Here is a 17,066-nt window from a genome sequence, read left to right as displayed (position 1 = left end):
AGCAACATGGATGGACCTAGAGGATTGTGACACTAAGTGAAGTAAGTCAGAGAAAGACAAATATCATATGATATCACTTATATGTGCAATCTAAAAAAAATGATACAAATGAACTTATTTACAAAACAGAAATAGACTCAGACATAGAAAACAAATTTACGGTGACCAAAGGGGAAAGGGGGTAGGGATAAATTAGGAGTTTGGGATTAGCAGATACACACTACTATATATAAAACAAATAAACAACAAGGACCTACTATATGGCAGAGGGAACTATATTCAATATCTTGTAATAAACTATAATGGAAAAGAATCTGAAAAAGAATAGACATATATATGTATAACTGAATCATTTTGCTGTACACCTGAAACTAATACAACATGTAAATCAACTCTACTTCAATAGAAAGTTGTTTGTTTTGAAAAACTAAAAAAAAAAGTATCTATTTACATAGAAAAAAAAGTACATTTCATTGGCTCTTTTTCCTCCCAAGATTTTAATCAGCAATAGAAATTGGATTTTATTGACACCCTTGTCGTCACTTAAAATACTCATGAGATTTTTAGTAATCTTCCAATTAATCATATTAATCTGGAGTTTCTCCACTGGTGAACTGCAGATGGGTTACAGGTATGCCAAGATACTGGCCCCTTGGGGCAAAGCACCTCCAGTGGCCACAAGCAGCTTCTTCACTTTAACCAGTTCCCTTCAGTGTATCATTTTCTAAGGGACCCATGAAATGAAAATCTTGCCCATCAAAAATCTGTGCTGTGTCTGGTGTCAGGGCATGTGAGAAATCTTAACCAGTTAGAAACATTTTTTATGTGTGGTATTCTTTTGCAAATATTTGAGGTAGGGTAGTTCAGTCTACTTTCCTTTCTGTCACTGAACTAAAGTATCTTTTTGTTAAACTCAACTAGGTTCAAAATCATATTTGATTCATAAAGGGTGTGGGGTTATATGTATAATCACTCTATCCTTGAACAGTTCATATAAACATGGCTATTATTTGCCTTACATCCTATGGGAACTCTGGACGATGGGGGAGAAGGGGTGAGAGGACGCAGAATACGGTCTAGGTGGTACTCTTCTAGAGTAAAATCTGTCCACTGGGGTCACAGACGATCCTGAGTGCCTTGGAGCAGACAGCATGATGCCTTATGCTAATTCCCAACCTGGGTTCTCTAAGAAGTCCAAGTCCTGAAGGGTCTTTGAAGGTAATATATCAAGGAAGAATTGTTATTTTTGACATTTAAAAAACCGGAGTTGAGGGACTTCCCTGGCGGTCCAGTGGTTCAGACTTTGCCTTCCAATGCAGGGGGTGTGGGTTTCATCCCTGGTCAGGGAGCTAAGATTCCACATGCCCGGCGGCCAAAACACCAAAGCATAAAACAGAAGCAATATTGTAACAAATTCAATAAAGACTTTAAAAACTTTAAAAACAAACAAACAAAAGAACCTGAGTCAAGATCATACTTTGAGTTTCTTTACTGAGATGCTAATCTTGGTTAGATCCTTACCCTGATGAGAAAGTCTGTTTGGTGTGTCTGTGTTTTTCGATTCATAAAAATGGGGAGCTAGTTAATTACTCACTAATGTAAGTACTTTGGCAGATACAGTACTTTTGCCAAACATGAAATGCAGGACAGGTGCTGCTCGAGGTAGGAGTAATAACCGAAAACGGTTTGGGCTGTAAAAAGCACAAGACTTCCTGATGTAGTGAGAGAACCTGATCTTGGAAGACAGAGGGCTGGGTTTCAGTCCCAGCTCAGCGACCGATTAGGTACACGACAAGGACAAACCAGTTTTCCTTTCTGGGCCTTAGTTCCCCAGTGTCTGGAATGAGGAAGTTAGTCTATACGTCTTAAGTCCTCTCCAGATGTAAAATATCCATGCTTATGTGGCTCAAAGTTCTAAAATTCCACTCCTCTCAGAAGCCTTGCCAAGCTAAACCCTAAGATCCAGGTTAATGATAAGTTTCCCCAACTGTGTTGGGCAAAAACAGGAAGTCTGTGTTTTTCCCACTCCCTGTCCCAATGAATGTAATGTTTGTCCTCCCACTCTGTGTGCTCAGCCGTTTCAGCATGCATGCATATGTGCACAAGCACGGCCACTGTTCAGACAGGCCTGTATGTGCTGGTGCTGGTTTCATCTTTACAGGGCTGAAGATAAGCTCCAAGCAGTGAGCACCCTGCCAATGTGCTCTGCCCTGAGAAAGACTCTGCTCCCTGAATGAACGAGAGGAGTTGAGATCATATACCGAGATAAACTAAAGACACGTGGGAACGCTGCCTCTCTGAGGACAGACACACATCAGGTGTGTGCTGCCTCACGGTCTTCAGGCACCAGTGCCAGGCCAGTGGGAATATCAGACAGACCTGGGTCTGTGTCCCTGCTCCCCAGTGACTACCGTGGGCAAGTTACTGAATTTCTCCAAGCCTGAGTTTGTTTGTCTATAAACCAGGGAAAATAAACATTGATTCCACAGGACCGTCTAGAAGACAAAAATGCCACAATGTATGTAAAGTGCCTTTGTGCAAGGCCTGGCATCAGCAGGCTTCCATAAATAAATACTTGTCTCCTTCTTTCCTCCAATGGTTAAAGGATGTGCTATGATGCTCCTGGACTGGGGAAAAAAAGTAACTGTACTGTGATTATGTAAGAGAAAGTCTGTGTTCTTAGGAAATTCATGCTGAGGTAGTTAGGAGTGAAGGGGTACCATGTCTCCAATGGTTCAGGAGAAATACGCATAGATCATTAGATGGATGGATGGATGGATGAATGGATGGATGGATGAACAGATAAAGATAGAGATGGTTGGAGAGACAGATGATAAAGAGACAGAGACAGAAGAGACACAGAGAGAGAATGATGAAGTAAATGGGCCAAAATGTAGAAACAGTAGTAAATCTAGGCAAAAGGTATATGTGGGGGGAGTGTTCCTTATACCTTTCTTGCAACTTTTCTGTAAGTCTGAATTATATTAAAATTAAAAGTTACTAAAATAAATTTTAAAAGATGTGCTCTGGGGCAGAAGAGCAGCTGGGTTTAGAGAGAATTGTGAGATCTGGTGTTGATGAGCTCCGCTAACATCCCACCTGACGGTCTGCCTGCTGAGCTCCCAGGAGGCACACATGCGACAGTGCATTTGGAACGTCCCAGTCCAAGGTCAAATCTCTAAGAGAGCTAAGGCGTCTGGGCTGTAACTGAAGCCCTCATTACTAACCTAAGGGGACAATCGTCCTTCACCAGCCCGGAGGACACTTCAGTCCGCTCGTAGACCAGCACGACCCGAATGCCCTACGTGCAATCAGGCGCCTGGGCTGTACATTTTCACAGGCTGGGGTCACTCATTTAAAACCAGATGCTGCTTCCAATGGTTCATGCAGCCGAGTCCAAGACCTCTCAAGTCACCCACAAATCTTTTATAGATGGGTGGAAATGTGAAAAGAGCAGACTTGTGTAGGAAGATTCTGAGACCTTTCAATGCCCTCCGACGCAGGTGGGAACGGGCTCCGCAGATGAGTTCAAAGAACAGCACCAGTTCAAATAACTCACAGAGCTGCAATAAAAATGTGGCTCAGGGCAAGAGGCCTGCGGGGTGAGAGAAGTCTCTCAAAGTGCTTCTTAGAGCTTCTAAGTGCTTCTACGAAATGTAGATTCGATCTTCAGTAAACAATAAACAATTTTCTCTGCTCCAGCCTGATCTCCTTTAGATGTGACCTAATTTCCTCTGGCACACAGTCTGTGGGCCTCTGCTGGGTTTGTGCTAAACAAACCTGAGGACAGACACAGGGCAAATGTTTATTTCTCATGATGTTGATTTCGAACATACTATGCAGAGATTGAATGGGCATGAGTTCCAAAGCTATGGACCTTGGTGTAACTTGGAGGATAGAAAGATGTCTTTATTGATACTTTCAAATATTTTATAAAGTATATTACCTTTGACTTAGAGAAAATCTACTTTTATTGGTGCCGGATTGCCTACGGGTCTTGGGTGGCTCATGTGATGAGCAACTTCAACATTACTGTAAACTTTAGAGTCATGGAACCTTAAAACCAGGAGGTCATCTGGTCCACACTCATCAATGTGTATGCAGACACTGATGCCTGGGAGAAGGTAAGGAACTTAATCTGTGGGCAATGAAGTAGGGGTAGATGTGTGATAACAACTCTCACTGAAAAACCAATCAATCACAGACTTGATAAATTACGGTAAACGTATACAATAGACGGTGTTACAACATCTGAGAGTGTTTTATGTTCAGAGGTGAAAAGATGTCTATAAATCAATTAAAATATGTCTTGAGAGTTTGTTAAGTGAAAAAAAACCAAGTTGCACAACAGATGATATGGGGTAATCTGACTTTCCCCAAAATATATACTTTTAGTAATTAAACATGCACACGTACACTAGCTAGAGACAGATAGCTACAGGCAAAGACATTTACCTTTGGCTTTCTCTGCAGGGTTAGAGTTTCTGTTTTTTATATCTCTGTTACCGTTTAAAATTTTTTACATCATTTTACTGGTTTTGCAACAAGAAAAAATAATTCAGATTTGTAAAAAGAAAAGGAAAAAACCCAGAAAACAAAACCCACCCTAGTCTCCTGTTTCCCCACTCGTTGCTCTTTTCGAAAATGTACAAGGTGACCCCTGCCCAGGGGACAAGAGCGAGGACAGAGCTGGAATGGTGAGGGAGGGTGCCACATCAGCTAAGAACTCTCCATGCTCTTTGGCGGTCAGGAGACCAGAGTGCTCTGAGCCACGGACCCAGAAGGCCAAGCTGGACAGACAGATGTTCAAGAAACAGCCAGCAATCTGAGGGACAACGTATGACTTAAACCTCTGGTCTTTCAAAAACGTTTCTATTTTCCTGTGCCTCAGTTTCCTTATTTATACACGTTTTCTGGTGTGCAGGGTCCTGGAGAGAAAGAAACCATAAAAACAATGTGTATCGTCCCAGGCCAGGGAGGCCCCATCTGAGGCACCAGCACTAAATAAACTCCAAGGTGGCTGTGAAAACTACAAGGCGGTTTTCCGGGGACAGCCAGCAGGCAAAGTGCATCTCAGGCAGGCGCAAGAAAACGATTTACAGCCTGAGAAGGCCCCTATGGCCCCTTCTAGAAACCTGATTACTCTGTTTATGACAACTCAGGCAGCAAAGGATAAAGTGCGTCTGCTCTGTCAAATGGCAGAAGCTTAAGTGAAAGTGAATGCTCCTCTCCCAGGACCCTGGGGCTGGAGGACCCTGGGGCTGGAGGGGACAGACACAAAGCGCCCACCCTCGGCAAATGCAGCACACGACTGTCACTTCAGTGCCCCATCTCTGTCAGAAATAAACATGGAAACAAAGGGCTTGCATTCCCACCGAGCTGAGACTAATGTAAATTCAGCCAAGCCTGGGCTTGGGGGAGGCCGTAGATGCGTCATGTGGTCGTTATAGATTTCGTGGCAGTTCAGATACCCTCTGAAGCCTCACTCATGACACGGAGCACCCTGTCACTGTGTTCCCCGGCTTAAAAACAGAGGGCTTTAGAAGGAAAAACTGCTCTTTGCTCCATAAACAACAGTGATATGACAATGGCTGAGTCCTGGCTGTTCCAGCTTTTACTCAACAAAATGTGTTTCTGAAAAGACTCATGTAAGCGGAATCAGGCAGAAAAAGCCCTGGCACTGGACTGGAACACACTCCTGGAGGAAAAGGCATCAAAGCCTTTATGGGTTCTCTATGGTAGCTGGAAGGGGGGAAGTGGGAGGAATTTCACTGTCCTCCTTAAATATTTCTTTTCTGTTTGAATTTTCACAAAAAGCATAAATATGTAAACAGAAAAAACCAATAGAATGCAAAAGGAGCTCGTTGGCCACTCATGGAGCCCAGAAAAGCATCCCCTGGTAACACAGTAACCACCCCTTGATGTATCTACTTATCTTGGTAGGTCAGCATTTGTAGGCAGAAAAAAACCCAATAATTTTTCTGAGGAACTCTCCTGCTACTTAAAGGAGCCTCGCAGAGCATCGTAGCAGATTCATCAGCTCTTCATTTCTCGGCTCTTCTCCAGAGGTCAATATTTTTGGATTTCAGGTTTTTCCAAAGTGACATACCCACATTCGATAGCATTTGCCAGAAATGGCAACAAGAGGACCAGAAGCCGACAGAAGGATGTGAACATCCAGGCACTGATGATGCAGGGAGTGGCTGGGGCAAACTGTGTCCTCATCCCCCAGATTATCTTTGGGAAGCTCAAGTGACCAGCAAGGCTTCGCAGAACTTGTAACGATAAAACCAGTCAGATGAGAGCTCTTCACCTCCAATGGGTATATAGAAATGCCTCCAAATGTCGGGTTCATCTTGGGAGACACTGTCACGGTACAGGAGAATTCGGCTGCTGGGTCTGATGGCCTTTTCACCTTTTGCTCCACGGCTGCTGGCCAAAGCCTGAGAAGTCCTCATCGCCCCAGGCAGCCTCAGAGCCTGCTAAGCAGCTTGTGGAGTGGGAGTGGGGGAGGAGGGAACTTACTAATGAGAGAATCATCACGAGGGAGAGAAGTCAGAGACCCTCAGAGCCGGGTAGCAGCACTTAGCAGTTAAAAATGAGGCTTCTAGATAGAGCCGGGTTCCCTGGGCTCAAATCCCAGTGCTGCCATTTACCAGCTGTGTGACCTTAGGCAGGTTACTTAGTGTCTCTGTGCCTCAGTTTCCTCCCCTCACAGAGTTGTCTGGAGGATTAAATGAGCTAATACATACAAAAAAATGCTAAGAATGTGTTGGGCACTATGTAAGTGTGCTATTATGATCATATCCGACAATTTCTGGGCTCTCCATCACCTTCCTGCTGCTGCCAGTGCTGAAAGCAAAATGTTCCTTGTGTTGCTTCTCAGGCTCAAGCCAGATGAATGCCCATCTCTAGGCATCTGGAGGAAACTGTACTCATGAATGGTCACGAGTCAGCAGATCGCTCGCGCCTGCCCCTCACCTAAGTAAAGCCCTTCCGTGGGAGCCTCTCAGCATCTCTCGGGGTGGGGAGGGCAGATATGACTACAGGGATTCCCAGACAGATTCGCACAGGAGGAACGCTGACACTGAGACTGGCCCCAAATCACATGACCAGCAGACAGAGCTGGCCTTAGCATAGGTTCCCCACAGCAGGCTAAACAGACTCGTTACACAAAAATAGCCATTATTACTTCTTACACACTGCACGGTTCACAAAGCATTGTCACCTACATGGTCTCATTTGACCCTCACAAGGTTAGGACAATGCTGGTCTACCCTCAGACCATCGAGTCAGGAGACTGTGCTCAAAGGGCCACATGAGATGTTCCAAGATTAGAGGCATAATCAGACGCATCACAAGCCAAGTGAAAACCTAACTTCAAAAGTCATTATTAGGGGAGTATTTTCCCCATTTAAGGAAATAGAGCCTCAGAGAAGTAAAGCCATTTGCCCAAGGCCTCTCAGCTTCAGGATCCGGAACTGGGACACGAACTTAGGGCCTCTTGCCTCCCTATCCACAGCAAAGGGCCTCTGGTTCACTGGTCAGTGCCGGAGGACGCAGTTGAGGCACAGACAGACACAGAGTCAGCCTGCCCTTGCCTCTCCTCGCTCCCTCAGCCCCTGCCCCTTCATAAAGGGACTCAGTTGACACGGGCTCTCTTTCCTGTGCCCAGACCCCTGGCCCATCTGGCACCCAGCCCTGCCTCCCCTGTCTGGGTCACAGCCCCTTTCCGCTCAGTGCTGGGGACTCAGAACTGGCTCCGTGGTCCACAGTGTGGGAAACAGGCCCTGGGGTAGGTGGTGCTGGAGCGGACAGCGCCCCCATGGGACACAAGGTCAAGTCATCGGGCGTCTGACTCCAAGACAAATGCCAGGTTCACTGAACCCAGCCATTCTGCTCTCCTGGGACTGACCCCAAGCTGTCACTGACGGGCCGTGGCTCTCAGCCTGAAGACTGAAGAGGGAAACCACAACATTCCTTCACACACGGGCTTGCAGACAGGGGCTCCCTCTTGAAGCACGTCTCCCCGAAACACAAATAAACAGACACAAACAAATGGAAATCTCGGCCCAGACAGGCCTCACTTCTCATCATGAACCTCTTCGCCTCCCCACTCACTCAGCCCCCAGGGTCTAAAACCTACACTTCTCTGCTTGCTCTTCCTAAGTTTTGCTCAAATGCCCCGACAGACACGTGGAAGGGACGGCACGTGGAGGCCCGCTCTGCTGAGCGCAAGAAGAAAGAGCCTGCAGCTGCTCACATCACGAATTGGAAAAATACAGGCACAGGCAAAACCACACAGACATGCGCCCTCGAGCAGGGTTCGGCCAAACACAGTTTGCTTTACAGGTGGCTCTGCGGCTCCCACCCCCTTCCCCACATTTGCCAGGGAGGGAGAGAAGCTGGGCAGCTCCTGGGGGACCAGGCTACACGCAGGGGGAAAACTGAGGTGGGGAGAGCGAGTTGTCACAATTGCTGGAAAAAGGAGGAATGAATCTTTAGAGCTTTGGGGGACGAAAGTGCCCGTTGTAGAGAGGAAGGAACACAAACACAACTAAAAACGAAGTATTGATATTATGCAGACGTCACCATTTCCCCAAGGGGTCAAAAATACCACTAGTGCACGGTCCGTACTTTTCAAACACATTTTCTCTTTCTGTTCAAGTTTCAGAATTACCCACTCACAGGAAATGGTCCACTTCAATAAAATGTCCAAGTCTTAGAAAACACATAGCGCGCGTGCGCACACACACACACACACACACACACACACACACACACACACACACAAACCCTCATACTTATTTTTTTCTAAACCAGTGCTGAATGCTAGAAAATCTTTGAGTGCTTTCAATTTTAAGAAATTATGTCAGCTTTTTAATCTATGTGTTTCAACACCAGCTGGACTGAATTAAACAACTCTTTTTTAAAAAAAATATTCATCCATTTATTTATTTATTTGGCTGTGCCGGGTCCCAGTTGTGGCATGTGGGATCTCCAGTTGCGGCATGCAAACTCCCAGCTGTGGCACACAGGATCCAGTTCCCTGACCAGGGACTGAACCCAGACCCCCTGCACTGGGAGCGTGGAGCCCCAGCCTGTGGACCACCAGGGAAAACCCTGAATTAAACAACTCTTGACCTCTGCTTTCCTGCTCTGCACTAAGCCCCATCTGTGCCAGCTTCACCCCAGCCCCTTCTGTACCTCTACACCCAGGCAGAGCAGGTGATACAGATGCGTTGATGATGACCAATGACAGCGGAGAAAATGCTTCTATACTCACATTTGTCCCTGGGGAAGCTGAAGGGAATGCGGGATTTGACTGAGTAAATGACCTCGCAGGAATGGCCGCATATGATGTTCCAAGATTTGAGGAGTAATCTAAACGGTAAATTACACAAAACTGGGTGAAAACCTAGTCATTTCCTTGACCTTCAAAAGTCATTATTTATAGATATGTGCAAGAGTACTATTCCTCCTACTTAAAACTAAAAATGACATTTTACTAAATGTTCTTTTAAAAAAATATTAAATTTAGCTTTTCTTTCTTGAAATAAATCATTCTTTTTCATAAATGTTTAAAAGTCGTAAGGCAAACATAATAAAATAACTGGTTTAAGCCCCCCAAAATAAAGTCATTATTAGGACAGAAGTGGGAAGAGAAAAGTGAAAATTCCATTTTAACACAGTGATTAGTGATTGGCATGATTATACTTCTGGGCATGTTGATAACCAGCAAAGCTTTACGTCTAAAACACGTAGAAAACACTGAGGAGGCCAGAGAGCAGGCCCAATGCATTTTAGCATCTTGGGATCTGTTTGCTTTATAGATGTGTCCACAAAGGCACATCGGGGACATTTGGTTATTAAAGATGGGGAGTAAATGTCAAACAGATAGCTAGTGGGAAGCAGCCGCATAGCACAGGGAGATCAGCTCGGTGCTGTGTGTCCACCTAGAGGGGTGGGATAGGGAGGGTGGGAGGGAGACGCAAGAGGCAGGAGATATGGGGATATATGTATATGTAGAGCTGATTCACTTTGTTATACAGCAGAAACTAACACACCATTGTAAAGCAATTATACTCCAATAAAGACGTTAAAAAAAAAAAAAATAAAGGTGGGGAGTAAGAAGCCTTTGGAAAACTGATTTCTGCTTCAAGCTGCTGATCTGTGGGGCCCTTTCTCACCTTCATTCCCAGCAGGGTTATAAACGGCTGTGCTGTTGGGAGAGGCACACAGTGTTCCCTCTGCAGAACCGAGTACACACCGGACAGCGGCGCTGGAGAGGGGTGAAAAAGGGAAACCAGTTACTCAATAAGTTAAACAAAGAATTGCCATGTGACCCAGAAATTCCACTCCAAGGCTTAGACCCCAAATAGCAGAAAATAAATGTTCAAACAGAGATGTTCACAGCAGCCCTATTCATAATAACCAAAAGGTAGAAACACCGCAAATACAGATCAAAAGATGAATGGATAAACACAATGTTTATATATATATATAAAAAATATTATTCAGCCATAAAAAGGCTACATACGCTACAATGTGGGTGAACCTTGAAAATATTATGCTAAGTGAAAAAGCCAGTCACAAAAGGTCACATGTTATATGATTCTATTCATATTCAATGTTCAGAAGAAGCAAATCCATGAAGACAGAAAGCAGAGTAGTGGTTGCCAGGGGCTGGGGGTAGGGAGGGGGAATGGGGAGTGACTGCCTAATGGATATAAGTTTCCTCTGGGGGTGATGAAAATGTTCTGGAACTAGAGACTGGTAGTATTTGCAAAACCTCGTCAATGTGCTAAATACCATTGGATTGTACACCTTAAAATGGTTAAAATGGGGAGTCTTATCACAATAAAAAAATGGGGAGCCAGAAAGAAATGCCTTTTTAAAATCACTTTTTTAAATTGTGGTAAAATACACATAACATAAAACTTACCATCTTAACCATTTTTAAGTGTACGGTTCGGTGGCATTGAGTACATTCACACTGTTTGGCAACCATCGCTACCCTCCATCTTCCGAAGAACTCTTTCCCGTCTTGTAAAACGGAAACTCTGTACTACCTCCCCAGCCCCTGCTCCCCGCCCCTGGCAGCCACCCTTCTACTTTCTGTCTCTATGAATCTGACGACTCTCAGTACTTCCTGGAAGTGGAATCACACAGCATTTGTCCTTTTGTGACTGGCTTATCTCACTTAGAGTAACGTCCTCAAGGTTCACCCATGTTGTTGCCTGTGTCAGAAATTCCTTCCTTTTGAAGGCTGAATAATATCCCACTGTAAACACAGACCACATGTGTTTATCTATTTACCTGGCCTGGACATTTGGGTTGCTTCTACCTGTTGGTTACTGTAAATAAGGAAGGGAGGCCTTTTGGATGAGCTCATTTCAAAACACTTAACCCCATCCTCTGTTCTACATCCCTGGGCCCAGGCTCCTCTCTTCTGTGTGGGTATCTGGAACCCCTTCCTCACTGGTCTCCCCGAGTCTGCCTTTGCCCCCACCACCTATTCTCAGCATGGCAGCCAGGGTCCCAGTCAGTGAAGCCAGAGCACATCCCTTCTCCGCTCAGCCCTCCAGGGCTCCAGTCCCATTCAAATCAAAAGTGAAAGTCCTCTCCACAAGCCCCAGTGCTCAGGATGCAGCCCCACTGCTTCCCTGGCTCCTCCTCCCAGGTACTCCGCACTGCTCACACTGATGCTGCCTGAGCATCCTTGGACCACGCCAGGGCCCTCAAACTCGCTGTTCCTTCTGCTGGGAGTGCATGTCCCCCAGACCGCCACGGTTCATTCCATGCCCTCCTGGGATGTCCTCAGTGAGGCCTTCCCACCACCAGCCCCTCTGAGTGTGCACACACACACACACACACACACACACTTCCTGCCTCTGCCCTGATGCCGTTTTCTGCTTAGCGTTTACCACCAGAGATGCTATAGAGTTCACTAGTTTATCATCTGACACTGCCCCACCCCCCTGCCATTAAGTGTAAAGCTCCTTGAGAACAGGGATTTGCTTGTTTTGTCCTCTGCTCTTTCCCCAGCAAGAACAAAGCAAGGCGCACAGTAAGTGCTCAGTGAACGTGCGCTGAGTGCATGCATGAACCTGTCCTCCCGGACAGCACTTACTTTTCAGAGAAGAGCAGGCATTTCTGAGCATGGAGTTTCCCTTTTACATGCAGCTCCCAGTCCTAGGCCAGAAGGAGAGAAAAATGACCGAAGGAGAACTGAGCCCCCAGGAAGGCAGTGGATGAGTACAGATTTCCTCCTAAGGGCAGGGAGGGCAGAGTGCCCAGATGCTGGACCAGCCCTGCTGATGCCTCTCCCTCCCCTGCTCCCCTCCCATCCAGGCTCCTCCCCCGTTCCTGCCTCCCTAACCAGCCGTCACTGTCATCATCATCATCATTGGCCTCCACCTGCACATCCCATGCCTATCTTGGACAGGAGCCCAGATTCACAAGTCCGATTTCCTCTTCCCCTCTCAGGGGGCCCCTGGTCCCACCACACCTCCGATGTACTTCCATATGAGAATCTGGCAGGTGGACTCCCAGGGAGTTGCAAAGCCTTAGAAAAGACTTATGAGAGACAAAATCCTCCATCACCTCCCACGTTAGCCGGCCCCCTCCTGAGACAGGAGGTGAGAGGGTGTGGTCCACCCAAGTGACAGGGATGCGTTTGCATGACATAACCCAAGCAGGGGTGAATGACACACTGTGGTGTGTTACCCGCTAAACAAGGATTACTGTGCTCTGCAGACAAGATGAGAGACAAGAGGCCGTACAGCTCAGTGATAAGAGGCACAGGCTCTGGGAGGGTCAGACCCACGTTTGAATCTCCACTCCACCACTTTCTGGCTATGGGGCCCTGGACAAGTCATTTCATCTCTCTGGGCCTCAGTTTTTGCATCTGTAAAATGAGTATAATAATAGTATCTACCTTGGAGAGTTACCGCTGACACAGAGGAAGGGTTTAATATATGCTAACTGCAATTATTCTTGCTTTGGAATATTTTACTGCATCATCAATACATCTTGGGGGAAAATTTATACTACCATGGACTTTTGTTTGCAGGGGCCCAAAGCACTTCATAACCACTGAAAAGGTGTAATAAGGCTCTACCTCCATTTTGCAGATGCAGAAGCTGAGGCCTCTCTATAACAATTCGTCTAGGTCCCACCTGAGAATTACTCCCTTGCCCAACTCAAAATTCTGCTAACACTTTCCCCCTTTTGTACTCAGTACAGTATACGTTCTCAAGGAATGTAGGCAAGGAGTTAGAGGCTAATTCCTGAGTCCCTTTTCCATAACCCAAGTGGGGTCACTTGGTCCTCCACTCACCCTCATCTCTCACCTATAACCATGGGTAAGAATCTCTCATTTGCCTTAAAGTAAGGGACTGGCCCTGATACATTTCTGAAATTCCTTCTGGTTCTAATACCTAGGCTTTTCGTCAAGGGTACCGATGGCAAAATTCTGTTACCCAGTCCCCAAATGTCACAGTTCCTTGCCCGTGAGCAGCAGGAGTTGGGCTGTGGTGGAGAGCCCACAAGGCTCCAGCTGTGGCTCCCAGCCGGTCCTGGATGACTCACCTTCAAATCAAACACCTTCTTGTCGCAGATGCTACAGACGTGGGGCAGGTGGAGGGGGGTCACACCGTGAAAGTCATTCAGCTCGTGCGCCTGCAAGGGCTGCACAGACAGCATCGCCTGCTCCTCCGTGGCCCGCCGCCAGGCTCCGCTGAAACCCTGTTTGCTGTTGTTGAGCCGACCCCCAAAGGAAGGAGGGGTCCTGTCTGGGGTGGGCTCCTCGGGGTCATACAGCTCATAGGGCTGGCTGGGGGCTGGAGGCCACAGGTTGGGGACTGCTCTAAGATCGGGCTTGCTTTGGCCAGAGAATCCATGGGGGCTCTCCCACTGGCTGTTCGGACCCTGCAGCAGCGGACCTACCTCGCCTTTCAAGCCCCCGGCCGGCTCAGCCGCAAATCCACCTGCCACCTGTGACCCTTGGGCGTTGGGTCCGTAGAAGTCCGTGGGAAAGGCGGCTTGGCCATCTTGCCCTGAGTGGCTGTAGTGCCCTTCATAGGTCACGCCGCCCGAGGTAGAGGCCGAGGCTGGCAGGAAACTGGGCTGACCATCAGTTTCAGAGCCATATGCCTGGCCCGAGTTGGCTTTACCATACTCGTAGAATCCCGCTGCAGCAGGGGCGGGCCCAGTCTTGCCGATGTCCAAGATGACTGCTGGCTGGGCAGGGGTCTGAGGCAGGACCCCGCTGAAAGGGTGCATCACAATGGCATTGGGGGGCTGGCTGGGGAGACTCACAGAGGGCCCTGGGCCTCGTGTCTGGCCCTGGGGCGAGAAGGCAATTGCATTAGAGGGAAACCGGGCACTGGGCATGGTTGCTGCGTGTTGGGGCACCCCGGTGTGGCCATGGGGGGAGCTGATCATGGATGGATGCCTCAACTGGTTGAAGAGAGGCTGGGACATGGCCACTTTGGAGAGGACTTGGTTCAGGACGGTGGCGGCCGCAGTGTTGTTGGTGACGGCCGTCTGTGCCAGCTTTAGCCGGTGGAGGGTGAGCTGAGCTTGCAGCTGAGCCAGCTGGAGGCTCGCGGGCGAAGGAAGCAGCGGGTTTGGGTTACTGACCGAGAACGGGGTCTTGTCCAGGAGTTTGGCGGCACTGCAGGGAGACAAAGGCCTAGATGCACAGCTGTTTTCCACCCAGGGGGACAACAGGCTGTTTGTCTGCTCATCTGTGGTCGCCCCTCCCATACAAACAAGACCCTCCCACACAGGCCCCACATGTAATCGAGTCTGCAAAAACCTATGCTCATACACATCAATTAAACAATTATTTTAAAACTCCAACAGAAAAATTCTCATAGGGTATAATGTTCAATCTCATTGGTAATCAAAGAGATACAAGTAAAACCATTAGAAACAAATATTTGCCTAGCAAAGTAGCAAATATATATATATATATATATACACACGTATATATAACTATATAGCCATATATATATCTCACAGCACTCAGTGCTGGTGAGATAAAGCAGAATGGATACGACATCAATGATAGTCTAAACTCGTGCGACTTTGTCCAAAGGTAGTCTGGCGACATGTATTCATTACAGCCATACTCTTTGACCCAATAATTCAATTCTATAAATCTAGCCTAAGAAAATGAGCTAAAATGCAGACAAAACTTGATACCCAAAGATGTTTAATGATACTACATTATTTAAGAGTCCAACGTTGAAAGTTACAAATAACTGATAATAGTAGGGAGGGGAGTTTTAAAGTGAGTAAATTATAACATATTTATAGAATGAAATGTTCAGTAACCATTCACTACTGGTGCGTACATTTCTATTGTATTATGTAATATTTAAGACATTCAAAAAAGTGTTCCCGGGCTTCCCTGGTGGCGCAGTGGTTGGGAGTCCGCCTGCTGATGCGGGGGACACGGGTTCATGCCCTGGTCCGGGAAGATCCCACATGCCGTGGAGCGGCTGGGCCCGTGAGCCATGGCCGCTGGGCCTGAGCGTCCAGAGCCTGTGCTCTGCGACGGGAGGGGCCACGGCAGTGAGAGGCCCGCGTAACGCAAAAAAACCCAAAACAAACAAAAAAGTGTTCCCATCACCAAGCTTAAGACAGAAAACATGCCACCATACTAAGTCCTCCTTGGGTATCTGCTCTCCCATCCTCATCCCACACTCATCCTTGCCGGTCATAGGCTCCATTTTGAATTTGGTAAGGTCATCGTTTACAAAGGAAAAAAAAATTAGTGACACGAGAAAAATCCATAGACTCTAATGTTAAATGAAAAAAGTAGTCTTCAAAATTGCACACAGAGTGAATTGTGTGTGTATATTTCTGCCGAACACATTTTCATCCTTGTCCTCATTTCACATCCAAAAGCAACAAGAATCATGTGCCCTTCAGTTCACTCTCAAACCCAACTAGCACAGGAAACAATCAAAAAATTACAAGTGAAGAATCTGAATTTGAGATCACAGGCAGTGGTGGGCTCTCACAGAATCTTATTTCGGGGGTGTTCTGTCTGACACGTGCCTTTCACGTGACCCCTGTTGGTTGGTTACGGTGTTTTCTAGACCAAAAATCAGGACCCGTGGACTGGAAAGGGAACAGACTTTCCCAGAAAATCTGGGACACGTGGTTACCATTGTCATGGCTCTTTTGTAAGACCCTATATTTCCTGGTCTTAAAGTCCCCTTCCGAGGAGTGGGTGCAATCAGGAAATGTGTTCGGGATGTTGATAAACTGGAATTCTCAGGACATTTTAATGGGAAGAATGGGACCGTGCAATTGAGATTGGGATTGCCATGGACAGCCCAGGCTGCACGTTCAGCATGTCTACGGCAGTGTGGGATAGAAACTGCAAAGCTGGGACACTTTAGACAAGGTGTCCACTGTCACATGCTCTGTCCCATACAAGTCTGATGACAATGAAACAAAGGAGAAGGGCCAGAGGTAGGGACAGGCGAGGGAAAAAAGGGAGGTATGTGGCATGTCACTCCTCTCCCACTTTGGGTTGGCGCGTTACATTGGTCCGAGAGAATGAGGGGAGGCAGGTGGGGGAGGCAGGTGAGTGTGAGAGATTCTCACATTTACTGCGACACTGTGTGGCCAGTGCTTTGCCTATGTTATCTCATGGGATCTCGCCATTAGTCCTATGGGCTATGGGTAACCTCACCCCAGTTTTGCAGGGCAAGAACCTAAAGCTCAGAGAGATTAGGTGATCTACTTAACGAATACCCATTGTTGGTGAGTACAGACCAGGGAGTCAAACCCCAGCCAGGCTTTGCAAAGAAGAGAAGGGGCGCAAGTGGTTAAGTACACAGCTCCTCAGCCCTCCCCGAGGACTTCTTCATGGCCTGCTTCACTGTTTTGCCTGAAGTGAGTTCTCAGAACATTAGGCACACCCACATTCAAATTCAAGTACAAAACACACTTCGCAGCCAGACAAAAACGACTTTGTCTTACTCTTTCTCATTCTATGAGAGATCAAGAATTTGCTGTAAGTCATTAAAGAGACAGGACCT

General features: G+C 46.9%; 1 protein-coding gene across 1 annotated transcript in view; it reads right to left on the bottom strand.

The window, feature by feature from the left end:
• The window catches only part of RBM20 (RNA binding motif protein 20), a 216,636-nt gene that overhangs the window by 48,953 nt on the left and 150,617 nt on the right, over positions 1-17,066 (bottom strand). Inside the window, exons 2-5 of the mRNA XM_082674111.1 lie at positions 13,594-14,680; positions 12,134-12,195; positions 10,191-10,282; positions 9,287-9,384 (exon numbers count right to left, since the gene is read on the bottom strand). Coding sequence (XP_082530237.1) covers positions 9,287-9,384; positions 10,191-10,282; positions 12,134-12,195; positions 13,594-14,680 — 1,339 coding nt within the window. The remainder of the gene's footprint in view (positions 1-9,286; positions 9,385-10,190; positions 10,283-12,133; positions 12,196-13,593; positions 14,681-17,066) is intronic.

The sequence above is a fragment of the Grampus griseus genome (assembly GCF_964374135.1).
Source record: "Grampus griseus genome assembly, chromosome: 16".
NCBI lineage: Eukaryota > Metazoa > Chordata > Mammalia > Artiodactyla > Delphinidae > Grampus > Grampus griseus.
The sequence above is the reverse complement of the archived record's forward strand: the minus strand, read 5'-3'. Positions and strand labels throughout refer to the sequence as shown.